Source organism: Strigops habroptila, chromosome 8 (genome assembly GCF_004027225.2).
Source record: "Strigops habroptila isolate Jane chromosome 8, bStrHab1.2.pri, whole genome shotgun sequence".
Taxonomy (NCBI): domain Eukaryota; kingdom Metazoa; phylum Chordata; class Aves; order Psittaciformes; family Psittacidae; genus Strigops; species Strigops habroptila.
This window is the reverse complement of record NC_044284.2, coordinates 9,782,066-9,806,926: the sequence shown is the minus strand read 5'-3', so window position 1 is coordinate 9,806,926 and position 24,861 is coordinate 9,782,066. Positions and strand designations below refer to the sequence as shown.

General features: G+C 44.6%; 2 protein-coding genes across 4 annotated transcripts in view; one reads left to right on the top strand and one right to left on the bottom strand.

The window, feature by feature from the left end:
- The window catches only part of NGEF (neuronal guanine nucleotide exchange factor), a 51,105-nt gene extending 41,026 nt beyond the window's left edge, over positions 1–10,079 (bottom strand). The window contains exons 1-2 of the mRNA XM_030495959.1: positions 9,900–10,079; positions 1,800–1,858 (exon numbers count right to left, since the gene is read on the bottom strand). The gene's annotated coding sequence lies outside the window, so the exon portion shown is untranslated. The remainder of the gene's footprint in view (positions 1–1,799; positions 1,859–9,899) is intronic.
- The window catches only part of NEU2 (neuraminidase 2), a 41,351-nt gene extending 17,748 nt beyond the window's left edge, over positions 1–23,603 (top strand). For all 3 annotated transcript variants that reach the window (XM_030495992.1, XM_030495991.1, XM_030495990.1), the window contains 2 exons: positions 20,500–20,704; positions 22,491–23,603. In XM_030495992.1, the coding sequence (XP_030351852.1) occupies positions 20,500–20,704; positions 22,491–23,429 (1,144 nt within the window). In that variant the 3' untranslated portion in view covers positions 23,430–23,603. The remainder of the gene's footprint in view (positions 1–20,499; positions 20,705–22,490) is intronic.
- Positions 23,604–24,861: the final 1,258 nt, after the last annotated feature.

Genomic DNA, 24,861 nt, shown 5'->3' with positions numbered 1-24,861 from the left:
CCCCAGGGTCATTCCACAGCTGGTCCTGGGACATCAGGGACAGTTGGGACCTCATCCGTGAATCCTCTGCTTTCCAAAGTTTTTGAGTGTCCTATGTTTTATCCTTATAAAAGGGAGGGTCACTACCTGAAATCGTGCACTGGGCTTGAGTCGTTCTGCTTCCTGCCTCTACAGGAGAGAAAGTCTGCTTTCTCCTTTCATAACCTGAACCACAGCATGCAGCTCATAGCTGCTAAATTTGGATCCTGACTTCAGTTCTGCCAAGACTTTTGGACTGTTTGGAACTGGTGGTTGCTCTGGGACTCTTTCCAGTGTTACTGGAACTGCGTGAAGGACCCGTTTGTTGGTTGTGGTGTTAAGTTTGGTTTGTAAATTACTCTGAGGTATAGGGATTCACTAAGCCTGTTTCTGTGGCTCAGTGGTACAGCTAAATAAAACCAGCTGCTGTTGGAGGTGGTTTGAAAAAAAAGAAGAGACTCTTTCTTACTGTCCCAAGACTAAAACCCCAAAGGCTTGATCCTTGCAACTGTGATGGAAGCATTTCTGTTAGACCACAAGTAATATTACACCTATAATCCTTCCTAACCCTAAACTCTAACAATCCCTTACTTTTTATTTCTTTCTCTTCTGTTTTATGAACTGTTTTATGCCTTGCTGCTCAAGGAGAACCTGTAACAATCTCCTCTGCATAGAAGTTCCTGCATATTTCAGGTGGTCACCCCTTGACCATTTTACTCAGCCTGGGGCAGAGACCTGTCTCTCTTTGGTCTTTGCAGTGCCCACATAGTTTGCAATGCTTAGCAAATTGCTGCTAGTGTTTTCTTGGAAATAAAAAAGAGTTAAAGTTTCTACAGGAGCTGCTCACAAGTCAGGAGCAATTTCAAACCCATGTAAATCTCCAAAGGAATCATTAGGCAAATAGATAGGTGCTTGCGTGTGTGTGTGGGAGTGCATGCATTCATGGAGAAGACTGTTTTCCCCTTACACTTAACCTGGTGAATATGAAAGTACATGGATGTCATTGTTGGGCTTTTACAAAGATACTTGGTAGAGAAGGAGCCTTCTGCATGGCTAAAGTGAAACTCCCTCAGCTGGGTTGCCTGGAGACCTAACTATGTGTTCAGTAGCCCTGTCAAACCAGGGTAGCTATCTTTGCCAGATACCCCTTTTTTGGTCTATCAGAGGAATGAAGAGTGTCTCTCCTGAACAGTTAGCTTGCTGTCAGGCTACCAAACAGTTGCTGACAAACAAGATGTTTGACCACAAGTGAATATAGCAGTGGATGAGAGGAAGACTTCCATGTTTCCTAGGAGAGGCGGGGTGAGGGGGCACTTGTTTATTGTGGTGGCTGTAAACAGTAGATATGGTTTTTTACCTTCTTCAGTGAGGAGTTTGAGAACAGAATGTATTTCTGAAGGCAGCGCTTCTGCTTCCAAAATCAGGTTTGGATTCTTAAGAAATTATTGAGAAACCATTTACTGATACGCCAGTCAAACAGTCACGGCTTCTGCAGTTCCTTTAGAGGTATTAAAAAGTAGGGATGAGTTTAAAGGATACATTCAAATTTAGTATTACGTTATTCTGGTAGCACTCAAGCTAATCAGTGACAGAGAATGAACGAGTGAAGGTGTGGACATAATTATCCCGTCTGAGTGTTTGTACTAGATTTCTGAAGAAGGTATTCACCTCTGATAGTCACAGGTAGGTGAGTGTCAGGTCTTGCGTCAGGAGTAACCCATCCCAAGTGTATTCACATGCCATCTCGAGATCACATGTCTTGCTGCAGCCTCACCACCTACCTGAATGTGCTTTGCGGGCAAACATACTTTCTGTAGTTCAAGAATACCAAAGTAGCAGTCTGTAGGGAAGAAGAGAAGCATGGAACAGTTTAAACCAGCAAATGATGCACATGCAGCAGCACTAGAGATACACATTTTGACTCACACAATTCAGCCTCCAGGAATTTAACTGTACAGAAATTTTACTTGCCAATGTAAAAAAAAAAAAAGGCATTTACCAGCAAATGCCACGAATTTGTGTAAGAGCAGTTGGGCTTGGGGAGCCCAAATATCTCAAAGCAAAGCAGCAAGAAGCGGGGTGCAGTTCATGACAGGTTTTTCATGGCTTCTGGTTGGACTTGATGATCTTAAAGGTCTTTTCCAACCTAGCTGATTCTGTGATTCTATATTAGGTAAAATGCTAATCGAAATTGTACAAGGGACTGAGGTTCCTAGAGCAGTGTGGACCTTGGCATGTGGATGTGTGTGGGAAATGGACTGGGTATGTTTGCAAGGTATGGTCTGGCTGCGGAGGCCAATGAGCTAACTGCTGGTCCCTACTCTGCAAAGAGAGGGGCTGAGAGGGATTCAAAGGGTAACTGCTGTATCAAAAGGGCAACTCCTTTTAAGCAGTTAGATCTAACCATGATAATCTCATGGCAGCCTTCCGATATCTGAAGGGGGCCTACAAGGATGCTGCAGAGGGACTCTTTGTTAGGGACAGTAGTAATAGGACAAGGGGTAATGGGTTTAAACTTAAACAAGGGAAATTCAGGTTAGATATAAGGAGGAAGTTCTTTACTGTGAGGGTGATGAGGCACTGGAACAGGCTGCCTGAAGAAGTGGTAAATGCTCCATCCCTGGCAGTGTTCAAGGCCAGGTTGGACAGAGCCTTGGGCGAAATGGTTTAGTGCGAGGTGCCCCTGCCCATGGCAGGGGGTTGGAACTGGATGATCTTCAGGTCCTTTCCAACCCTAACTACTCTGTGATTCCGTGAGGATTTTTTAATAGCAGAAGCTGAGATTGCAGCTGTATAGACCTGCAGGTATTTCAGACGGGCTCAGTGTGAGCAGTTTGCTCTGGGAGTGAGGAGCAGGAGGTATGTTCTAGCGCTGATGGATCATCTCTCCCTGTTTGCGCACCCTGTGGCATGCCAGCGGGCGCAGCTGTATGAACCAGGCTAGAGGCAGACTGCGTGGTCTGCCACTGGTGCAGCCCCAGTGGGCACTGGTGGCAGAGAGAGCTGCTGTGGGCTGGCAGCCCTGGAAAGTCAGGCTGGCTGCCTTGGCTGCTGCTGAAACAAGGAGAGGTGCAAGCAGTGCTTTAGCTGCTGTGAAGAGCCACCTCCCTTTCTCTGCCGAACCTGCTGCTCCACAAGCTGAGTCCTCTCTCAGCCGCAGTTTTCCAAGACTCCAGCATAGCAGAGCAGCCAAATGCATCACGGCTGCTTTGCTGTCCCTGGTAACTTGCTGCCCTGGGTAATGGGCTATTTTGTTGTTCCTGGTGCAGGCCCTGAGCTGACAGCCTCTGTCTCTGGGAGGTTTTCTTCTGCACCCTCTCTTTCACCGCAGTCATTGGCAGACTTTGCTGCCTCCCTGCACTCAAGTCTTCCCTGTCATAGAAGAGGTGTAGTAGGAGACTAGCGGCTCTGCTTGCTGGTGGATCCAGTGCTTCATTAACTTCCTAATTCCCCTTGAAAATGGGCGAGTGTATTGTTTGACCGACAAGTGTTAAGTAGTGTTGTAAGAAAGCATATGCATAAAGAATGCTTAATGATTTTGAAATGAAAAATGCTCTATTTGCCAGTGTTATACAATGCTGTTGCCTAGTCTGGAAGGGTAATGAAGATTGCTTAATTGATATAACAGACAGGCTGAAATCTCAAGCTATGCAACTTCAAAGCAGGAAATAACAGGTATGAATACAACTTGACGGTATGGTTGTTCTGTGTAGGGACATACAATCGAAGAAGATGAATTACCCTTGTCTGACTGTATAATGCGTCCCTACTACCACCAGGGACAAGATAACAGTATTGATGTGCCTGAGTGGCCACACAAAAGGGTTGTGTCCTGGCAGAAGGGAGGCAGGTGCTTTCAGCACAGAGGGCAGTGAACCCCTACACTGAGTTATCTAGTGGTATGTTAGTTTTGCCATCACCTTAAATCCCTGCGTGACTGGATGCCCCTTCAAGCTATGCAGAAATTACTGTCTTGGCTGCAGGGTGTTCATGCTCTAGAAAGGCAGAAGGTCGTATAATCTTTTCTTCTTTTTTATGTATTGAAGTTGTTTCCAGTATAAGCCCTATTAATGACTCATCTGGAAGGTTTTGCACCCTGAATGTAGGGATGCACCTTTCATGTATATTTGATGAAGCAATGGAGCTCTTTTAAGACAGTATTTTGTCTTCAAGCCCTCATAGTTAACATAGCTCCTTTAATATTCTTTATATACAATCTAAATATACATGCAAATGCCGATTTAGTTGCATCTTATCAGTTTCTTTCTAAAACAGTTTAATTTGAAAGTCTTGTGCAAACTGAAACCAAACCTCTGCCTCCCACTGCCGCCAGCCCCCCATTACACCCCTGCTCACGTATTAGGCATTGATTTTCTTTCTCTCTTCCTCAGTTTTAAGTGGAGTGGAGTGGAATGTCATCTCTAAACTATTTCACTCATCATAACAAGGCGAAAACAGCTCTGTTGGGATGGGGCACAGTCCAAAATCCAGCAGCAGCCCTTACTCATCCGCTGCCGTACCTGCTCACATGTGTGCCAATCCCTTAAGGAGTGCCACACGCCAGTGGGCCCTGCTGAAGGCACTGGGGCTCCACACAGGCTCGGGCCTGCATTTGCATCAGGAGATATTTCTGTCTGAGTCAGGGGAATAGTAACACCCACAGACTCAGCCCTAGGCTCTGGCAGATTTAGCTCTCAGCAGATGTAGCTATGAATTCATTTAGCCTCATCAGTGGTTTAAGCTAATGCACAGACTTTAAGCCGGTGTAAGTGAGGCACTCTCACGTGTCCTGTTAAGCCACCCCTGCTACAGAGGGACTAACTTCCAGCAGAAGGATGCACAGGCAGCTGCACATGGTACTGCCTCAGCCTAAAGCCCTAAGGGCCCTGAGCTGCCTGGCTATATGTATATTTATGTTTTCATTGTTACTGGTTGGGATAACCCTCCTTGGAGGTGTTACAAATCCTGACCCTTTCTTTTAGGTGGTGGCAAGAGACAGTTAAGCACATGTCCTTGTTCAAAGCAAGGTACATGACATTTCACAAAGGAATTTGAACTATTTAGGTGCAAGGCCAAGCTATTATTTGATAAGACTCAGGGGTGGAGAAAAACAGGAGGAGCATGAGAACAGTCTGCCCAGAAAGTGAGAGACAGACCAAAGAGGTTCACAGCAGCAGCCAGAGAAAAGCAGACAGTACTTTGGGGCATGCTGGCTGAAAGAATATCAAATTGTTTGACCTCATGTGTTTCCAGAAAACAAACACTTTGTGCTTATTTGGTAAATACAACTGGATTCTATCACCAGTCCTAACAGAACCAAACTACAACCACTCTTATTTTGCGGTAATCTTTCAGGTGAGAAAGGTAACAGAATAGTTTCATTGCCATGATTTAGTGAAGGTACCTTATTTATAGCAAGCAAAACCAAGAGAGAATTATGCAGTTCATTACATGCTTGTGACAATAAGACCTTTAAGTCTTGCACATATGTTACATAGGACCTATTTTAGAAACACTTCAGAGACTAAAAATAAATACATTGGATCGGTTTAATATAGCCTGCAAAGCCATGTGCTTTAGGCACCATGAGACCAACAGAACGGGGCTTGGAAAGAGAAACCAGTACATTTAAAATGGCTCAAAATGACTCAAATGGCCTTGCTAGATCTAGAAATGTTTCCAAAATTAAGTCTGTCATTCTGGGCCCTTCTACAGGTAGAGGTAAGCATACATGTGTAAATGTAGGCACAAAATGAGTGTGTCCTACACATGGGTACTTACACGTAACAGAAAAGGATACATGCCTTCACACTATTCCCTCTGCATGAAAGATGGACTATTTATAACAGCTATTTTGTGTTAATTAACAAATATATATCAATATATACTTAATTATTGACACTAACTGCATGTTTTTCTGCTGCCAGCATGATTTATCTTTTTGACTGCTTGCTAATTATTTACAATTCAAAAATAATTATTAGAAATATGTGCTTTCTTGTATGCCACTAATAATTGTTATCTCTGCTCGATCCACGCATCTCGGAGTGGTCCAGCCCTATCCCGTTGCATTCCATGCCTCATCCCCTGGGTCTCGTGTAGCAGATATAGCTATGGGCTATAGCTAAGATGGTAAAGAATTCCCCCTCTGGAGCTATTCTATATATGTGTGTAGGTACACATATATATGCATATATAAACACACATACTCTCCAGCTCTGTAGGGGGAGTCAACCTCATTTTTAAAATGCAAATCTACAAGCCCTTCTGGTTTTCATTAGAAGCTCTTAAAACTAATTAAACACAAACCTGACTTTATTTTTATTCCTTCCCTTAAATTAGTGCACATGCAATGGCGAAAGTACATCCTTGCTTGAGACAGTCCTGAGAAGGAAAACATATAAAGCTCATCCTGTTGCTCTGACATCACTGACATATTTCTCTATACTAGCAAGAACTCCTGCCTCTAGAGGAAGCTCCTTCTCCTTTTTCCTGCTGATTATGAAACGTTGTCCCTGATGCCATCCCATTCCTTATTTCTGTTTAGAAGATTACTAGTGAAATTGTTGCTAAGTAGCTGTGGTCTAAAACTCATGAGGTTTTCCAGGCTTTTCTTTGGAAGGTAAATGAATAATTAAAAGCCAAATCACTGCATTGCCTAAGCCAGGAGGGAGTACACAACTATCAGCTTAGGGCTAGGTGCAAATCACAGGACATAGCCTCAAAGCATAGAACATGCAGTCTGCCTGGTGATATCTCCTGTTTTTTACAGGGTTGCACATGGGAGTTGTGAGTCCTTGTTCCTTTTTGTTTGTTCTCTTCCGTATGGACCATGTGAAGCCTTCTAGCCATGGAAAGAATATGCAACATAAAGCTCACATGTAAAAAATTAAAGGATTCTGGTATAGAAAGTTTAGTTTGTGATGAAATAGTTTAGTCAAGAATACAGTATGAGAAATAACATCCTGGGCATAACACCTTGCTGAAAGCAGAGAGGTTTAGTAGTGCCAGGATGCTTAAAAGAGGAGGTTATCAGGTGTCCTGGTTGAAGCACTTCAAAATAGACTGGTTAGTAAGCAGACAGGCACAGTGCCCCTAGGGCAGACGCCAGCTGTGCTGCTGTTGGGTGAAAAATATAACGATATCCACTTCTATTTCTAGTTTTGCTGGTTGCCTATGAGACACTTGTTATGGAAGAAATGAGCTTGGGTGGTTATTGGAACTGCAGAGAGGTAAGAACTCAAAGGGGGTTTTATTTGAAAGCTTTCATACAGAAGCAGGGAGAGAAGGTGGCTGATTTTGTTGATCAAGGAATAGTAGAGCTCTTCAGTTTTTCCTCCCTCAGTGGTTACTGGGTGGAGGGTCCAAGGAGTGCCTGTTTGGTGAATCTGCTTGCAAATTTGTAGCTGCAAGGGAGCCAGAAGTCAGTAAGACATCAGAATCCTGTTAAACTGGTTTCTACTGGTTTGAAATGTCAGGCAGGCTTGGAGTGTTGCTGTGCCAGGCTATCCTTGTCAACTGCATCAAGCTAATTTCAGCTAATTTCAAACCTGACATAAGCTGATACTATTCTTATAGCCTCTTACTCTGATTGCATGTGTCTTTAGTAACTCAGGAAAAGTACTTGATAGACAACTCTGGAAACTGTACAGCAAACAGCATCAGTCATGCTAACTTCCCCTGCAGAAGGCCTCTTTTTAGCCCCAGGAGCGGACCCTGGCAAGAAGGGAGGCTTGCAGGACTGCAACTCCCAGTGTAGAGCAGTCTCTTGTGTCCTAGCACTGGGGCTCAGGGTTTAGGTAATCCCACCCAGAAGCCACTCCTACCTGCCTCTAGTTCACCTGGTACAGCATTGCACTGTAGAAGAACAGCAACACGTGCAGTGCTCTCTGGCTGTACGTGCATCCGCAGTAAGTCATGACATGATCTCCTCAACCTTAACTCTGTAGCTCACTTTGCCCAAGTGCTGTAAAAGGTTGGCAAACCTTTCCCGTTCCACCTTTCCTTCTAACAGCAGTTGTTACCCTCCTCTTCATCCGCAGTTTTTAAGCACAGGAAGAGGAAGGGTAGTAGATCTCACAGCTGCGGCACTGAATCAGGTCCTGTGAGAGCAGATGTCATTTCTCAGCTCTAGTGCAGGTCACTGGGCAATCTTGAGCTTTTCCTGGGTCTTAGTTCCCCAACTCTAGACTGGGAGGGGTATACTATAGTTTATGAATACTGTATTTCTTCCATAGTCTTTTTTTTTTCTTCGGAGTTACTTGAGCAGGAACTCAGTGTAAGTACAAAAGCATGACATGAGATAGCCTGATGGGTTCAAAAGAGCTCTGGACAGTACTGTAATTAAAGGAAAAATGAACCAGTTTGGATGGTGTCTCTTTTTTGGGTTTTTTTTTTTTTTCATTTGATATTTCCTACATTTCCAAGCCCATGTGGCCTATTGCCTAGATTTCTAGTTCCTCAGTGTCTCTGTTGCTCTTTCCCCCATAAGAAGGGGTCCTTGTTTCAGGAGTTGCTCCCTTTTGGAACAGCCAAGTCCAAGTTTTGAAGATTGAGTAACCTGCTAAACCTGTTGGGATGTCTTTTTCATAGACATCTGTTTCAAAGATGATTTTGGCTAGGAAGCAAGGCAGGGAGGAGATGAAGTTTGTAGTCTCGTCTAGGTTTTACTGAGTATTGTCAGGTTTTCTTACTTTAGATCTCATGGGGCTGCTTGCATAGGGTGCTGTTTGGAAACATGAAATATTGCCTCCAGGGATAGGAGGATAATTGCCTACGAAAATCATAAAACAAGCTACTTCCAAAAGGAGAATTGGAGTGAAAACCCCAGGCACTGGTCACATACTCAGGGACAGATGACAGTAATTATATAGTTAAAGCATTTCGCATTGTCTTGCAAATGTCCTCTCCAAATTATAGCAGTGTGGGACAATGGGTTCTTTGTCTTTGGGCTCTTCTTATCTGGCAATTACTCTGGTGGTTCACACATACTCCTGTACTGACAGTTGGTCTTAAAGTAGATTTGATTTATCACTTCCAATTTGAGTCTGGGGAAAATCAGACCTGAATAAAGTTTCTGTCCATCTCTTAAAATTAATCTCAGCCAATTAGTCCTTTTTGCAGGTTCAGTGAAACATTTGCCCATTTTTTTTTCCCTATTATTTTTTTCCTATTATATTTCCCAGTGCAATTTCCTACTTTCAACTAGATCTGGAAGTGGCAGCTCCACTATTAATGGTTGGATCCACCGATAGTCTCATCTCCCAAGAGCTAGCTTGTTCTTAGGGAATTTTAGTCCCTGTTTACTTTGTGCATTTAAAAATACACAGAATTGCTGGGGCAGAGTTCACAGCTACACTGGATACACAGCAATTGGTCTCCTGAGAGTGAAAGGAAAGATCAGCTAAGGGGAACGGTCAGCCTGGTGTTAGGAGGAAAACAGGCTGTTTTTCCTATTTCCTGTCTTTATTTATGTATTTTTTTAAAGCAAGATCCCATTTGCCAGGAAAAATCAGCTTGTCCTGCATCTGGAAAAAGACACACAGGTTGGTTGGTTGGTTTAGGGGATGTTTGCTGTTCAGTTGGTCACATTAATGCCTGTTCTGTGCACTCTGGGTCTCCTCTCTGGCTAGGCTTCCTCCCTGCGGTGGTTTTTATGTGTGTCAAGCTGTGCCAATGGTGTCTCTCATCTCTGTCAGCCAGTATTTCAACAGTGTCACGGCTGTGCTCTGTCCGGGTTGCACAGGGCTCCTTCAGTGTGACTTCACTTGTAGAGCAAAGTCAGTTCTTTCTTGGGCACTGAATTCGTCCCTTTGTGGCCTGAGGTTTCTTCCTCAGACCGCTCCTCTTCCAGCATCCCCCCAGAATAGGATTTTACTCACCTGACAGTCTGGGGCTGAACCAGTCTCTCATTTGTCATCGGGATGAGGTATGTCCAACAAGTCTGGACTAAATTCCCCAAGCTGTTAGAGATTTGCAATTCAGTTGTGAATCCAGAGGTGGGTATGTCCTTCAGAAAGAAGATCCCTGTCCTTCAGTCCTTGTACCTTCTGTCACAGTTCTGCTTAAGAGTGAAGTTTCCCTCAGACTTTGTTTGTTCAGTTTCCACAGTCACAGCAAACATAATTTAAAGGAACAGCTTTCCCTTTACTCAGATAAGTTAGTACAAATATGCCCTGAATGTCCTTTGCACTGTTGGTGCCACAGGCTTGATGACAGGGCATTGTTAAACCTCCTGTATAAATCTTTAACAACTGGGTGAAGCTCCGGTCCAAATCTGCAAACTCAAAAAGTTAAAGCAGTAAATGGTATTTGCTTATGCTTTTAAGGCCCACTGGCTGAGAAACTGCTCTTCCTTTACATTATTTACAGCCACTTGAGATGAAAAGACCTAAATGTTTGTGACTATTTTTAGGTTGCCATTTTTAAATTTCATATGTGTTCACATACCTGGACACTGGGGTGGATATAGCAGAGCAAGCCTGGGTTTATTTTAAGGCTTTTTGGATCTGTTCATCCAAATGCCTGTTACAATTTCCTCCCTTGAAATATATGATTTCTTACTCAGCTTGTGCTTAAATTTGCTGTTCTCTCCACTGGGCTTGCGTGCTCCTTTTTGAATGTCCCTCTTCTGTGGGCAGCTTAGGGACTAGTGCTTCAACGGAAGAGAAATAAGCCTGTAATTCTTGTAGGTACCTGTGCAGTGCTATACTTAGGAGAGAAGTTTTCCCTCATCCTTGGATAACTCACTTGGTATTTTTAAGCCTGCAGTTTGAATGACTCTTACAAACAGCATCACTGCTGAATTTGACGGTAGTCTTTCCTTTGATTTTTTTTTTTGTCTTTCTGAAGTTCACTGAACTTACCAAGTGCCTTGTTCATCTCAAAATATTTTAATTAGTCACGACATTACCTTACTCCTTTTAAAATGCAGCTGCATGCCCAGCCTCCAGCCTACTCCGTGGAAGGCCAAACGTTCCTTGAGTAAACCCTTGGTTAATCTGAGGTTAGTCATCGTGTGCCGATGTCCCTTTATATCAGCTGGGGGCTTGGGATGGGTGTAGAGGGCTGTCAACAATTAATCCTATAATGATTAATCAAAGCCACCATCAGACCTGTGCACTCATGGCCTGTGAGCTAGCAGGACATGGGAATGAGAGATACACTGGAATTTGGCTTCCCCTCTGTTGCAAGTTTCACCCCGGGGTGAATCTCGCTAACCTTGTGCTTCAGACCTGCTTATCTGAGCTTCCCAGCACTGGCAGAGTACATGAAGCAAAGGACTCCAGGTTTATTGCATTTTTCAGTTACTAAATTGCTCCAGTGACTCCTTCCCAGTGTTGCTATTTTGAGTGCTAAATAAATCCTGCTTCTACAATCCCCTTTTTGTATGTAAATCTCACCACCTCTCTTCCTTTGCTTCCCATAGGTTATGCCATTCGTTTAGTTACAAAAATAAAGTGTATTTATTGTTTTTCTGTTCCAAATGGGCAAAGTAAATGGAAAAATGGTGTAATGTGTGTCATAGGCAGGCTGTTTACTGGATGTTGTCTCTCTCAGAGTAAGGAAGCTTCCCTGTGACAAACCCACGACTCACCATGGAGTGTCAGTAGTTCTTACGGGTCCACTGTGGGGTGATGTTGTTGCCCTTTGGGTTGAGGGAGTATTTTTTTGATTTTGCCCAATTCTTTCCATAAGGAGAGGAAATAATCTGTAAAAGGCTATTACTTACTGGGAAAGGAACACTGGCAGCACCATTCTGTGCTTACTCCTCATGAGGAAAATGAGAAATAACTTCACTGGAATAAACAGAGTATGAAATGGTACGAATGCAAAGAGTACCTGCTCCTCACACCTGTTTCTCTTACAGCTGGTAAGGATACAGTGCTGGTTTTAAATGTGATTTAAATTCCTTAACTAGAATTGGAATTAAAAGAAAACAGGGGATGTTTCCTTGTCCAATGAACCCTCTTTCCCAAAGAGCTCTGCCATTACCATATGCATTATTATTGTTATTCTGGCTTTTTCTTGTTTTGTTTTGGTTCTTTTCCCCTGACAGAGCAGACTTCCAGTCAGACCCCAGGTCTATAGGATTTGTGCTCTGCACATATTGTACCATATTCCATCACAGAATTCCTAATGTCTGAAAAACAGCCCATGGTGTTCTACCTGAAAATTTGCAGAACTGCGTCATTGCTCTCTCATATGGCCTGACTCCACAGAGGACCTCTTGATTTTAACTACAGCTGCCTGACAGCAGCTGCTACACTGTACAGCGCAACACAAATACTGAATTACCCGAGCTGGGTTTGCCTTTCTAATAGCGTCAGGAATCAATGGATTCAGGTTTGAGCGTTTTGCACTGATTATTTTTAATGGACTAGCTATCACTCATTAAATGTAACCTCTCTTGCTTTCCTAGTGGCTTCTTTTCACATATGCTCATAAACAGCCTCTGAATCCTTTTTCTTAGCCTTCGTTTGCAGCTATTGCTGTATCTTTCTTAAGAGGTGGCACCCGAAATTGAACATGGTCCTCAAAATGAAAATGCTCCATTGTTCAGTATTCTGTCGTTATATTATCTTCTGCATTATTTTTATATCCTCTTATTAATGCACCCACACAGCCCATTTGCATTTTTTAACCTTTTTTAAAACGTTTTCATTACAACAATCAGATCTAAGGGCAATGAAGTAAGCGTGGAACAATAGAAGTGAAGAGCTTGATTCTCCTCAGACCTATACCCACTTTAAACTTCACTGGTGACATTGATTTTGATTTACACCAAAAGCAAAGAAGGAGGATCAAGCCTAGCAGGTCTGCACTGAGACACATCCATTTTTGATAGTTACCAAGGAATAGTTTTGTCATGTAGTTGCAGCACACAGCATGTTGTTTGGAAAAAAGCACTTTTTCTTTTATAGGAAGGACGCTTTTTGCTGATAGAAGTCTGTGGTGTGTCTGAAGAGCAGTGCTGGAGACCTGGATGCTGGCAGTGCTTGGCAGTGGCCATGCAGGGGAAGTACTACAAGGTGCCCGTGTGTTGACTGTGTGGTTGTCCTGCACAGGCATTGGGGTTCACCCGGGTTAACCTCACAACATGACTAAGCAGTGCGTTCTTCATTGTGGGAGTAGTTTTAGACATTGTAGGCTGTTACCTTCTGCACAGCCATGTCTTGATTCCTGCCCTGGGGAGCAGGCCAAAGGCAGTGCACCTCAGCTGGCTGCAGGGGAAGGTGGGAGCCTTGGTTGGGGAGGAAAAGGTGGTAAGGGGAGATGAGAAGTGACCAGAGGCATGGCCGCTCTGCCATGTGCACACTAGCAGTGTAGAGCAGGGAACCATTGCCACCACAGCAAGCCACATCTGAGAATTCCCACTCTAAGAAGAGATGGACAACCAGTTTTAAGGTGCAGCTGGGCAATGTGATTTTTGTTAAACAAACGAGCATTTATGGGTTGTCTGACTGCAGAAGTGTGACTCAGAACAGCACCTGAGTAACAATGCTGTCAGCCTGGGAGCTGAAAAAAGGTGAAGAAATCCACAAAGCAATCGTTCATGTCTGGCTTTCTGGCAGACTGCGCCTTAGCAGCCTCTTAGTACATCTCTTCCTTCCTTAATTGCTTCTATTCTACTTGACTCTGGATTTTCTCCAGGAGTCACTGTTGAAAGTTACTATCTGGTGGATATCAATGTCATTGTCTCTGAAGGGACTTTTCCTCACATTGACTATTGTTTGATTCGAGGTGAAGCAGTGAGCTACAAATGCCCTCAGGCTTCTCCTGTGTGTCTCAGTTAAGGCAACACTAGCCTAGTTAGGCAGGGTTCATAAACATGGGGTTGTTGGGTTTATGGTACAGCTAATTTGATCTAATGGCTAGCTGCCAGTCACAGAGGTGAGTCTGCTCTTCCTGTCAACAGCTTCATGCTCCTGCTCCAGATCATGCTGCTTGTTTGCTGCTGATGCAGTCCAGGACAATGACCCAGCAGAAAACTTCCACTTTTTTTTCTGGACTAATTTCTGCCAGGCTGATGTCCTCTGATGGCTTGCCAAGGTGAGACAAGCATCAGTGCTGGCACAAGAAGGGATACAGGGTTGCTCAAGAGAGAGGGAAGATAGTAATTAGTAATACAGAAGCATCACATTCATTTGGTTGATTGGCTGTAAATCCACACTTTTGCAACTCCCTGTTCGGCTTGCACAGATGGACTAAAACTGCCGTCAAATGAGGAGACTTTTCTTCCTCCTTTTTCATCACTAGCAAGTTCTGTTTGCAGGATTGTTGTTTTCATTTTTTCAGATCACTTCGAAGACAAGAAGCATTAATGGCAGCGGGGGAAACACAGCTGGGGAGAGGGGAAAGCAAAAGAAACAGCAAGAAATGGGATAGGAAAGGTCATGTCTGTCAGCAGCAGCAGCACATTAGATCATTAGTACAAGGTAGTCCTGAAATCATTTGCTTGGCTACCCCCAACACTGCACGTGCTGCCTCTAAGCTAGGGCACAGCTGGGAGAAGGGGTGATGCCATCTGGGAGATGCCATGCTCTTCTTCCTCAGCTGGGACCCCAGGCTCCTACTCTCCCCTCTGTTGTTCTGCTTGACTCTCCCCATTAGCTTGCTGACGGCAGCTGCTGGGGTAGCTTGGCCCTGGCAACACCTACACAGATGCTGCTGGGAGCTCTGTCTGCCTGCACCAGCACGTTATTCCTGTACCACTGCATGGGGACTCCTGTGTTAGCCCATTTCTTCATCCAAAACCAGCACGCTGATGGATTGGAGGTGCCTGGAGCCAGAAGAGGAGTATATCAGATTATCACAGCGCCGTCACCTGCTGGTTATAGCTATTTTCTGGGTTCTTGTGGCAAACTTTACCAGAGCTCAGGAGCACTCTGAGCGGAAGCACTGGGAGCCTGCATGCTGGGACCAGAGGAACTCTCCCCTCCTCAGCACAAGGGGACAAGAAGACTAAGAAATAAGACAGCATGCTGAACTGTGTAACCATTAGAAACAACAGCAGTTCCATAGTGCAGTCGATCCATGCAGGTACAAGTATGCTGTTTAATTACTATGATAATTTAAGTCTTTCCCTAGTGCTTGTCCAGCTCACATGGAACCTCCCCTTATATGCAAAACAGGTTTGCTATTTAAATGTGTGCTTGTGTATACATGCCAGCTGCTAGCTTTTCCTGGGGATCCAAGGCAGCTGACATTGCTGCCAATATAAATTATTTTGCAGGTTGGAGACTAGTTGGGAAGAGTGCGGTGAGCCTCCCTTTTATCTAATCCAGGAGGAGTGCTTTTGGGGTTTGTTGTTTGGGTTGGGTTCTTTCCCTTTGACGTGGCTTCCAGGAGACACAAAGAGGTATTTCTTTTTTTTTTTTTTTCCTTTAAGAAAGAAACCAACAACTTTTTCATAACAGTGGACAGTGCTAGGAACTGGAAAGGTAAATACAACATCTTGTAGGTTCAAGTAGGAGCACAGTTTGTGTATTCCTCCACCAAACATGTGCTAACATAAATACTGCCGCTTCATGTAATTCCTCTCTAGTGCTAAGAAAGTTTGCACTTAAAGGTACAGGAGCTAGTGCCAGGCTGAGCCACAGTTAAAAGCAGAACTCGATTGATTAGGAAAGAGTGTAATGGGGAGGCTGAAAATCCCCTTGTAAGTGTGGTACAAAGTTTTTACCACAAGGAACACTTTCTGTTTCTACTGTGGTTAAAAAGTTTAATCCAATTGGCTGATGGATTAAAGTAATTCCAGTTTTGTGCGTTTTCAGTTTTGAATTCTGAATGTTTTAATTTGTTTAAGGTTTATTGTTTGACAGGTCTTACTAGTAACTCTTCTTTCAGACTTTATACTGAGGGTGATTTATTGGACTAAATACATGTGCTGTCTGGCTTGTTAAGAAATCCCATAGCCTAGATTTAGTTTAGGATCTGGTCTGTGGGCATAAGAAAGTTGCAAATGAAGTGCTGTGATGCTGGGCTTTGGCAGAAACAGGCACAGTCATGCTGTTTGGCTAGGAGGAAAGGCTTGCACACAGGAATATGCTGTGTAGCAGGTCCCTACCCATGGCAGGGGGATTGGAACTAGATGATCTTAAGGTCTTTTCCAAACCTAACTGTTTTATGATTCTGTGATTCTAAATATTCTAGAAGAAAATTGGGTCTGCTATTTCTTAGCTTTGTACAACTGGAATGTGGCTACTCCTGACTCTTCCCCCCCCCCTCCATGCAATATCCCAATGAAAACGTCTTCTTTCAGTGAAACAAGAAATGTATTTCAGCATAGCAGTTAGTTGACTTTTATAAGTTTGGAAAGCACTGTAAGTCCAGGTCTGATGTTGAGTAGAGAATGACTGGTCCTGGATTCCTGTGCTTGCCTTGAAAAGCAGGATTTTAATTGGGTTTTGCACTTGACTCTCTTGGGCCTTTTGTTTGGTTTTGCCCTCCAAAAGCTCCCTGAATGGGTTGTTTTGTACTTTTGGGATCTATCTGAATTCCTTCAGGAACAAGCTGCCTCCTGCACAGAGCACTCTGATGGGGACCAAGGGATAGAGTTCAGCATATTACCCATTTCTGCTGGGCTTGTTTGTTTGTTTTTAAAGACATACTGTCATTTCAGCTTGGATCTGACCATGTTAAGGGCTGAGGCCAGGGGGAACGTTATCCTTCTTAGTCACTTTTTTTGGAGAGGGCAAATAAACATGCAAGGGCTTATCCTGCTCCTTAGACAAGTCCATGTGAGCTTCCTTGAAGGACAGAAGTGGAAGGAACAAGTACCTTCTCCTGGTGTCTGCCAGCACCTATCCCTTATGCAGCTTGGGCTCCTTCCAGGCATCACATCCATCATAGATTCATTTGTTGACAACTGTTATTGCTTTTGACTCTTCTGGTGTGCTGGAGACAGTCTCTGCTTTGGAAATCGTTACAGCTGTATAACTTGCAAACTATGAGTAATGGTTTCCTCCAGTTTAACTCCCTCCTTCTCTTATGTGTTTCCACCGTGCCTGTCTTTCCTTGTGTCCGCCCAGTTCTGCCTGGAGGTGAGGTTCTGGATCTCAGTGCAGCAGCTTCCCTGGTGCCTTGGAGAGGAACTGCAGGTAGAGGTCAGTCTCTCTGAACAGGACACTTCACAGGGACAAGCCTGGCAAATAAACGTAAAACTCCAGTAAATACCATAATGGGGAAGGAAACACTGGCTCAGTGGCTACATGATAAATTTCCCTTTCCCTCACTAGCATCTCTGGACAGAGCTTACCAGCTACCTCTTTCTCTCCAAGGAAAAAGTTACCACATCAACTCTGCTTCCCTTTTCTCACCCCTTTACCTCACACAAAAGCACAGCTAACTTTTCTCTCCAAGGTGATTGAACTGAGACTGGTCTGAGCAATTGTTGTCTCCTGCTTGTATTTCAGGCCTTTGTGTTCTCAGAAGTTTGTGGGTTTTTCCAGTTATACCTCTTGGTCTTTCAAAAGATATTGCTGGCTGCAACACTACTACCTTCTTCTGCCTTGCAGGCCACCCAGTGCTGTTTCAGTAGGGTTTAGGAGCAAAGTAGCATCATGAACACATGCATCCCTTGGCAGTTAAACCTCAGAGGGACTGGTGTGTGTGATAGGAATTCCTGCTAGAGTATGAGCTTTCGAACACTCTTTGTGTGGCTGTCCTGTCGATGATTTGCTAATCTTACTTCTCTTTTATTCAGGAGGGTGTAGCTAGTGGTTTTGCCTTTGAAAATGGGTAGAGGTCAAGAGAAAAATAGATTCCTTTCAGTTGGCTGGAGAAGTAACTAAAGCAGCACTAATTTTTTTTTTTAATAAGTATATTAAGAACTTTAAGCTGATTCAAAAATTCTGCATTTTTTTATTCTGTGTGAAACTCAAACTGTCGTGACTCAATTTCTGCTGGAGGATCCACAAGGAGAAGGTAGAAGCTGTATACTGACTTTAAGGGTGTTTTAAAAAGTGTGGAAGTGTTTCTCTGCAGACGGATACCTAGTGTGCACGTATATATATATGCATACAGACATAATACCCACATTGTGTGTAGGGCGTATATATACAAATGTGTGTGTTTATACACACAGGATGTGTATACACACATACTGAACACATATCCCCCCGTTCAGTCTCTGAATAGATGGAAGAGTCACTTGGTTCTAGTATTTTCCCCAATTACAGTTGCAGGTGCTGTGTCCAGGACTCTCGGGCTTATTTCTATGGCAGTTATTCCCAGCCTTTTAACATCCCACCTTCCTTCAAACCCCATTTGGCAATATGAGGAAGAGAGGCTTTGCGACACCCCCACTGAGCATCTCACAGAGGGGCTAAGAGCATGGGCAGAGATGTCCACAGGTGACAGACTTGTATGGGATGCGCTCAGGTGCAGCAGGCTGCAGCACAGCCTCCTGTGGCACTGATCTCTTGGCTTTGCACTGGGGACTTTGTGTGGCAGCCTAGATCTCCACTCTCCCCTTGGTTTTGGTTTCGGTTTTTGCCTTTCTTTTCCTCTCCCCTTGCCCTGCCCTGAAGCAGGATTGCACTATCGGAATGGCATCATGAGCAGGAATGCTAGGGAACCTGTGCTGCACTAGGCAGGCTGACTAATCTCCCTTTAAATAATCTCCCTTTAAATAGTCTGGAAGCACTCTACTGCATTTCTGTTTCAGGAGCCATGAGAACACAGCCATGATTGTGGTCTGTATAAATAGCCAGATCCATGCTGGTAAGTAGTGAACAGCGCAGTTATTTGCTCTAGGAGGGTCTTCCTATTTTCTTCATGTTGCTGCATGGATAGCTGCGATCAAATTCTGGTAACGTTTCTGTATAGAAGTGGTGCTGCTGCCTTTTCTCAGACTGCCATATCATCAGCAACAGTGAGGAGGAAACAGCCACTCTTCGGAGATAGATTTCTGTCTCCTGTGGCTTTTCCTACATCTCCTTTGTCTCCCGTACAGCTGCCTTTAGCTAAGACAGTGCAGTTCAAATCCTCTTGATCAGTGCTGTGAGTTGAAAAATCTCACTGATATTTATAGCATCTGGAAGGCGAAGGCAAGGAATGTTTGAATACTCGCTGCCTAGCTATGGATCTGGAGAGAGCATAATGTGATGGTCCTGTCTGAGGAGGATTAACTCAGCTTATCTGTGCTGTCCTAACTCAGTAATCAGCTGTACAAATAAAACCCCAAACACACACAAAACCACCAAACAAATTGTTAACCAAGTCTGTGTTAGTTATGCTGGCTAATATAATCTTTTCTCTCCTAAGATGGAATAGCGCAAACTGTTCTCCAGGTAGGTACGTGCACTCTGCAGCTGCATAAGCAGTTGTCAGGTTGCCTCTGTCTGGTTCTCGAATATCAAGACAGCCTTCAAAAATATAAGGATCTGATACCTGGCCAATAGCCACTATGGTGCTTTCCAAGATTTAGGTAAATACGAGAATCCTCAACAAAGAGCGCAGCAAGTCTTGCCTCGGCTGAGGTAGGAGGCATTTGAATTTCTTACTCATAGTGTATTGTCATCTTCTCCCTGCCATCCTACCCACTCAATGCGTCAGAGATCTAATATTTTTTTTTCTTCCCCCCCCCTTCCCTGCTGAGCAGAGGATATTCAGGCCTTCAGCTTCTGCTATATCGTGTCAGAGATCTTTACCCCCCTGCTGCTCAGACGTAATTCCCCCGAGCCAGTGGGCTTCTACCAGGGTAGGAGAGGCTTGGTGCAAGAGGACAGAGGGCTAAGTGGGTCTGAGGAAGAGAGGCCATGTGGGGGTACAGGACAGACCACTTAGGTAGAGGTAGCTTCCCTAAATGCTTCCTCATGTTTGTCTTCCTCCCTAATGTTGCTTTTAATTCACCGTAGAGATGACAAGGAATGGGACACCATTCAGACCATTCTTTAATCTTATGGGGAAAAAGATGTTCTCTTTGTTTTTTCATGCTTAGTGCTCACTATCCTCAAATAGAGGCACAGCTGAGGCCAGGGATTGCCTTAGTGTGTCATTTAGATGGGCTTTTAAGCTCCTACTTGGCAAAGCAGAAGTTCTGTACTGGGTTTTGGAAACACCATCAACAAAGGCAGTAATGGTCTTCTGAGGGAAAATACTATAATGTTTTATTATCAACAGTTTTCTGAATTGCAAAGCAAATCCACAAAAATCCCAGCCTGTGGATTTAATGAAAAAGAAAAAACAAACCATAGGCAGCTTTTCATTGACTGTTTTTAGCGTACTTGCATCACTCCAGTAAGATCAACCAGGCTGTTCCTGGGGTAAGACTGGTCTGTGCTGCCAGCTAGTATGCAACATGTGGGTTCTCTTTGGAAAAGCACAAGAAAAAGACAAAGCTGAAAGCAGCAGAAATTCTGTTCCAATGCAGGACAGGTCCCACTGAGCAGGGAAGGCAAAAAGCAATGAAATCTGTCCCATTTTGCTGGGTTAAGGGTCAGTCAAATGCAATACATTTTCTCTTCTTCCCCTTAGCACAATGGCTTCATTTCCTGTCTTGAAGCCAGAGACGTTGTTCCGGAATGGTACCTGGAGCTATCGAATTCCAGCCCTGCTCTACCTGCCACGGTTCAGCATCATCCTGGCGTTCGCTGAGGAACGGGAGGATGTGGTGGATGAACATGCCAAGCTAATAGCAATGCGCAGGGGCACGTATGACCCAGCCACGCACCACGTGCAGGTACCAGTGTGGGGAGGAAAGGGGGGAGGTTACTCACCTGTACTCTCACTTGTCCCCACATGAGTTAGTTGAATGCTTGCCCTCTCGCTGTAGGAGAGGGCAGCTTTTGCTTTTCCCCAGTTACAGCAGAGAAATCTGCCTGTAAGTATTGCATGGATCATTATTCAGATTAGATGTAAGGAAGAAGTTCCTCCCTGTGAGGGTGCTGAGGCGCTGGCACAGGGTGCCCAGAGAAGCTGTGGCTGCCCCATCGCTGGCAGTGTTCAAGGCCAGGTTGGACACAGGGGCTTGGAGCAACCTGCTCTAGTGGAAGGTGTCCCTGCCTGTGGCAGGGGGGGTAGGACCTGATGATCTTCAAGGTCCCTTCCAGCCCAAACCAGTCTGTGATTCTGTGTGATTATAACTGCTGGGATTTGACGCACCACTGCAGAGCTGGGGAAGCAGATGGAGAGATGGGACAAAAGTCCTGTTGCAACAGCAAAGACATGGAAGAGAGGCAGAAATGGGGAATGCCACAAGAATGGGGAGGAGTGAATTAGTAATTTTTTCATTTAATTCATCTTCTTAGGACTAATTTCTGGTTTAAAAACCAGTTGAGAACAGTTAATCTCCCCACGCAAAAGTGTCTGGTTTGTCTGTGCCAGCAAATTGGCTACCTTATTAATCTACCAGTTATTATTAACAGTTATCTTCCTGGGTGACTGGGGGTGGTGGATACTCTATTTATAATAATTTTTTACATTTGCAAACGCATTAATGTCTTGAGGAAAAAAAAAAGTCATTATATTTTTCTATTCCAATCATTTGTTGGTGACTGGTTGTCACAGACTATAGACTCTCTAAAGAGCTGGGATCTGCCTAGCAGAAGCAGCTTCTGAGCGCACCTGCAGTGTCACCATTCAGGTAACATCTTGTGTAACCCCCTGTAATTCAGTTAGGTAGGGCTCAGTTGGTTTGAAACTCAGTTAATTTGTGTTCACATGCTAGAATTTCTTAACATGGAAATAATAAATATTCCCCAAAAGTTAATACTGGCTGAATAGACAAAGATAAGACACGAGGAAAAAGGGTAATGAGCAAGTCAGAAAAGCCAATTAGTATAAGCTTACTGGAAAATAATGTTTCTTTTACTAAGCCAATAACACTATGTAGGGATAATGTTCTAATCACAATGTGTGTGTTAGAAATGTGATTGTGTTGTGTGCCATTCGTTTAAAGACAGGCAGGGCTTGGAGGGTTGTTACACCTGCTCTGCGACCTATTTTCTGTGTTGGACAACTCAAGGTCCAAGTTTCCACACCAGAGTGTGGAAAGCCATGCAGTCAGCTCTAGTGCGGTGCCTCAGTGTGGGCTGGGATGCTCATTTACACAAACGGAGGAATAGGAATTTGTCAGCATCCAGGATACTTGCAAAAGGCTCAGTTATATAGCTGACTTCCTAAGAAACACTGACAGCACAGTGTCTGTAACACTTTGACCAGTGGGCATGTTTGTGTATCAGACACGAGCTGCATTGAGATACAGAGCTTTCAGCTTCTCAGTAATAATGAAAAAGGACAAACCCCACCTGTTTGGTGAGGTGCACGTGCATTGTGTCATCCAGATGATTTTCACTTATGTCTGGCAATGCCATTTCAGACATTTCTTGCTCTATCCACTAACTTGCTTCTCTTCTGTTCTTCTCATGCTTTTCTGTAACTTTGATCCAGGCATCTTTACACTGAAACATGGATCTGTTTGTAATGGTGTGTTTCATTCTTGTCTCCCTTCACACGGGCCCTGGCAGTGGAGTAGCATGGAGACCGTTGTCAGTGCGCAGCTGAAAGACCACCGATCTATGAACCCTTGTCCTGTTTATGATGAGGTCTCAAGGAAACTGATCCTGTTCTTCATAGCTGTCCCAGGAAAGATCTCTGAGCAGCATCAGCTCAGGACAAAGATCAACCTGGTACGTCTCTGCTATGTCACTAGCATGGACCAAGGGCAGACCTGGAGTGCTGCCCAGGATGTCACCAACAGTACCATTAGCGCTGAGTACAATAACTGGGCCACTTTTGCAGTGGGGCCAGGTCATGGATTACAATTGCTCAACAAGGCCCGGAGCCTTGTGATTCCTGCCTATGCCTATCGTATCTTGCATCCTAAACAACACCCCACCCCTCATGCCTTCTGCTTCATCAGCTCTGATCATGGGACAACGTGGAAGATGGGGAACTTTGTCGGGGAGGAGAGCGCAGTGGAGTGCCAGGTCGCAGAGGTGCATACCTGTGGCAGGAAGGTCCTCTACTGCAATGCAAGGAGCAGCAGGGGAGCCAGAATCCAGGCTGTCAGCTACAACCATGGGGTGGACTTTGAGGGAGGCCAGCGGGTTGAAATGCTGGTAGAACCTCCCTATGGCTGTCACGGAAGTGTAACTGCCTTCCCACCTCCGCCTGGTGCCATATGCCAAGATAGTTGGTTGCTCTACGCTCATCCTACAGACCCAAAGGGTCGAAGAGATTTGGGAGTTTACCTCAACAAAAGCCCTTTAAATCCAGCACACTGGACAAAACCAAGCATCCTCTTCAAGGGCCTGTGTGCCTATTCGGATCTGCAGTACATGGGGGTTGGGCCAGATGGCTCACCCTTGTTCTCCTGCCTCTTTGAATATGGGACCCACCAAGAATGCGAAGAGATAATCTTTGTAATGTTCACTTTGAAGCAAGCCTTTCCCTCAGAGTGCTGAGGCTCAAGCCTTTCCGTCATCAACCCTCTGAAAACCACTTTTGCTGATACTTCTTTGCACTGTCACTTCTCATCTTTCAGCAAAAGGTTTTTTCTACTCCTCCTGCACTCTTATTTTGGCGTTGGCTTGTGGCATCTGTAGATTGCAAAGTCTATTAAACATAGTAAAACCGAATATGTGTTTAGTTTTGTTTTCTGTTGCCTGTTCTCCCTTCTTGCCTTCCCCTTTGGCTGCTATCTTAAGCATCACGTGCTCAAAACAAGCATGACCTTTGTATAGGGCCTCTCGCCTTGAGGTCTCTGATAGGCTTGATTAGGGGCAATATAGGGCCTATGTGGGAACAGATGGCAGTGATTTTATGTGAGCCAAATTCAGTAAGTTGTGGAGAAAGTGCTAGAGAGGACACTGGGCTGACTGCCCTATGGCTGCAATTACCTTCTTCAGAAGAGTGCTTCGGTAGGTGTGATGCTTCTTGCAGTCAGTGTGGGACTTGCTGGCAACTCTGGATTTCAGGGCTTGCTGTCTTCATTTCAGCAAGGCCAAGGGATGCCTTGTTCTCGGGATATTCCTTGCTCACTTCTGCGGTGGATTTGGGATTGCCTTGCTGAATTGCCCCCCAGGGACTTCTGTCTTACTTAGCCTTCTCCTTACTTCCCATGCTGTACGTTCTTCCTTATTTGCCCTTTTGCTTACACTGCACTGAGAAGCTGGTTTCTCATGTAAGAAAACTTGTGCTCCAGCCGCTCCCTCTCCCTGGGCAGTGATAGTAGGACACAAGGCTGTGGTTTGGGACCCTGCCATGTTTGGGGACCGGACAAGTGGCAGAAATGGCATTTTGCCTGTATCAGAACTGCAGGATCAGGACAGGGCTGCAGAGGGAGCTCCCAATTTGTAGTCAGGAGGGGAAATACTTGTTGGTCTTTTGAACACAAGTGCTATGATCCACGCAGCAACTGCTCTTATCACTGGCAACCCAATGTCTTGCAAGCATAGCTGCTGTTATTACACAGTATTATTGGCATGTGAGGCAGTGTGACAAACAAGTGACATTGCCCCACTTCCAGCAAATTGCAAAGGCAATTTGAGTGTCTTTGGTGTCAGAGGACCTGACCAAGCCCAGAGAGTGCTGAAGCTGGAAAGCTTTCCAACACAGACAGATTTTCAGCAGGTGTTTGAAGGACACAGCCCCAGTTCTGATGAGAGAGAGACTATTCTGTGGCTATGGTGTGATTTGAAAGGAGGCATTATGCACTGAGTAGACAAGCGGAGTGACCAGAAATGAATGGGTTCCAAGGGCGACACGTCAGAGCAGATGGAGTGAGGAAAGCTTTACCCATGCCTCTGGACAAAATCCTGCTTTATGAACCAGACTGTGCTTGTTTGTTGTGTGCTGTGTTTGTGTGTGTGCACGTGTGGAATGGCTCCAAGGAAA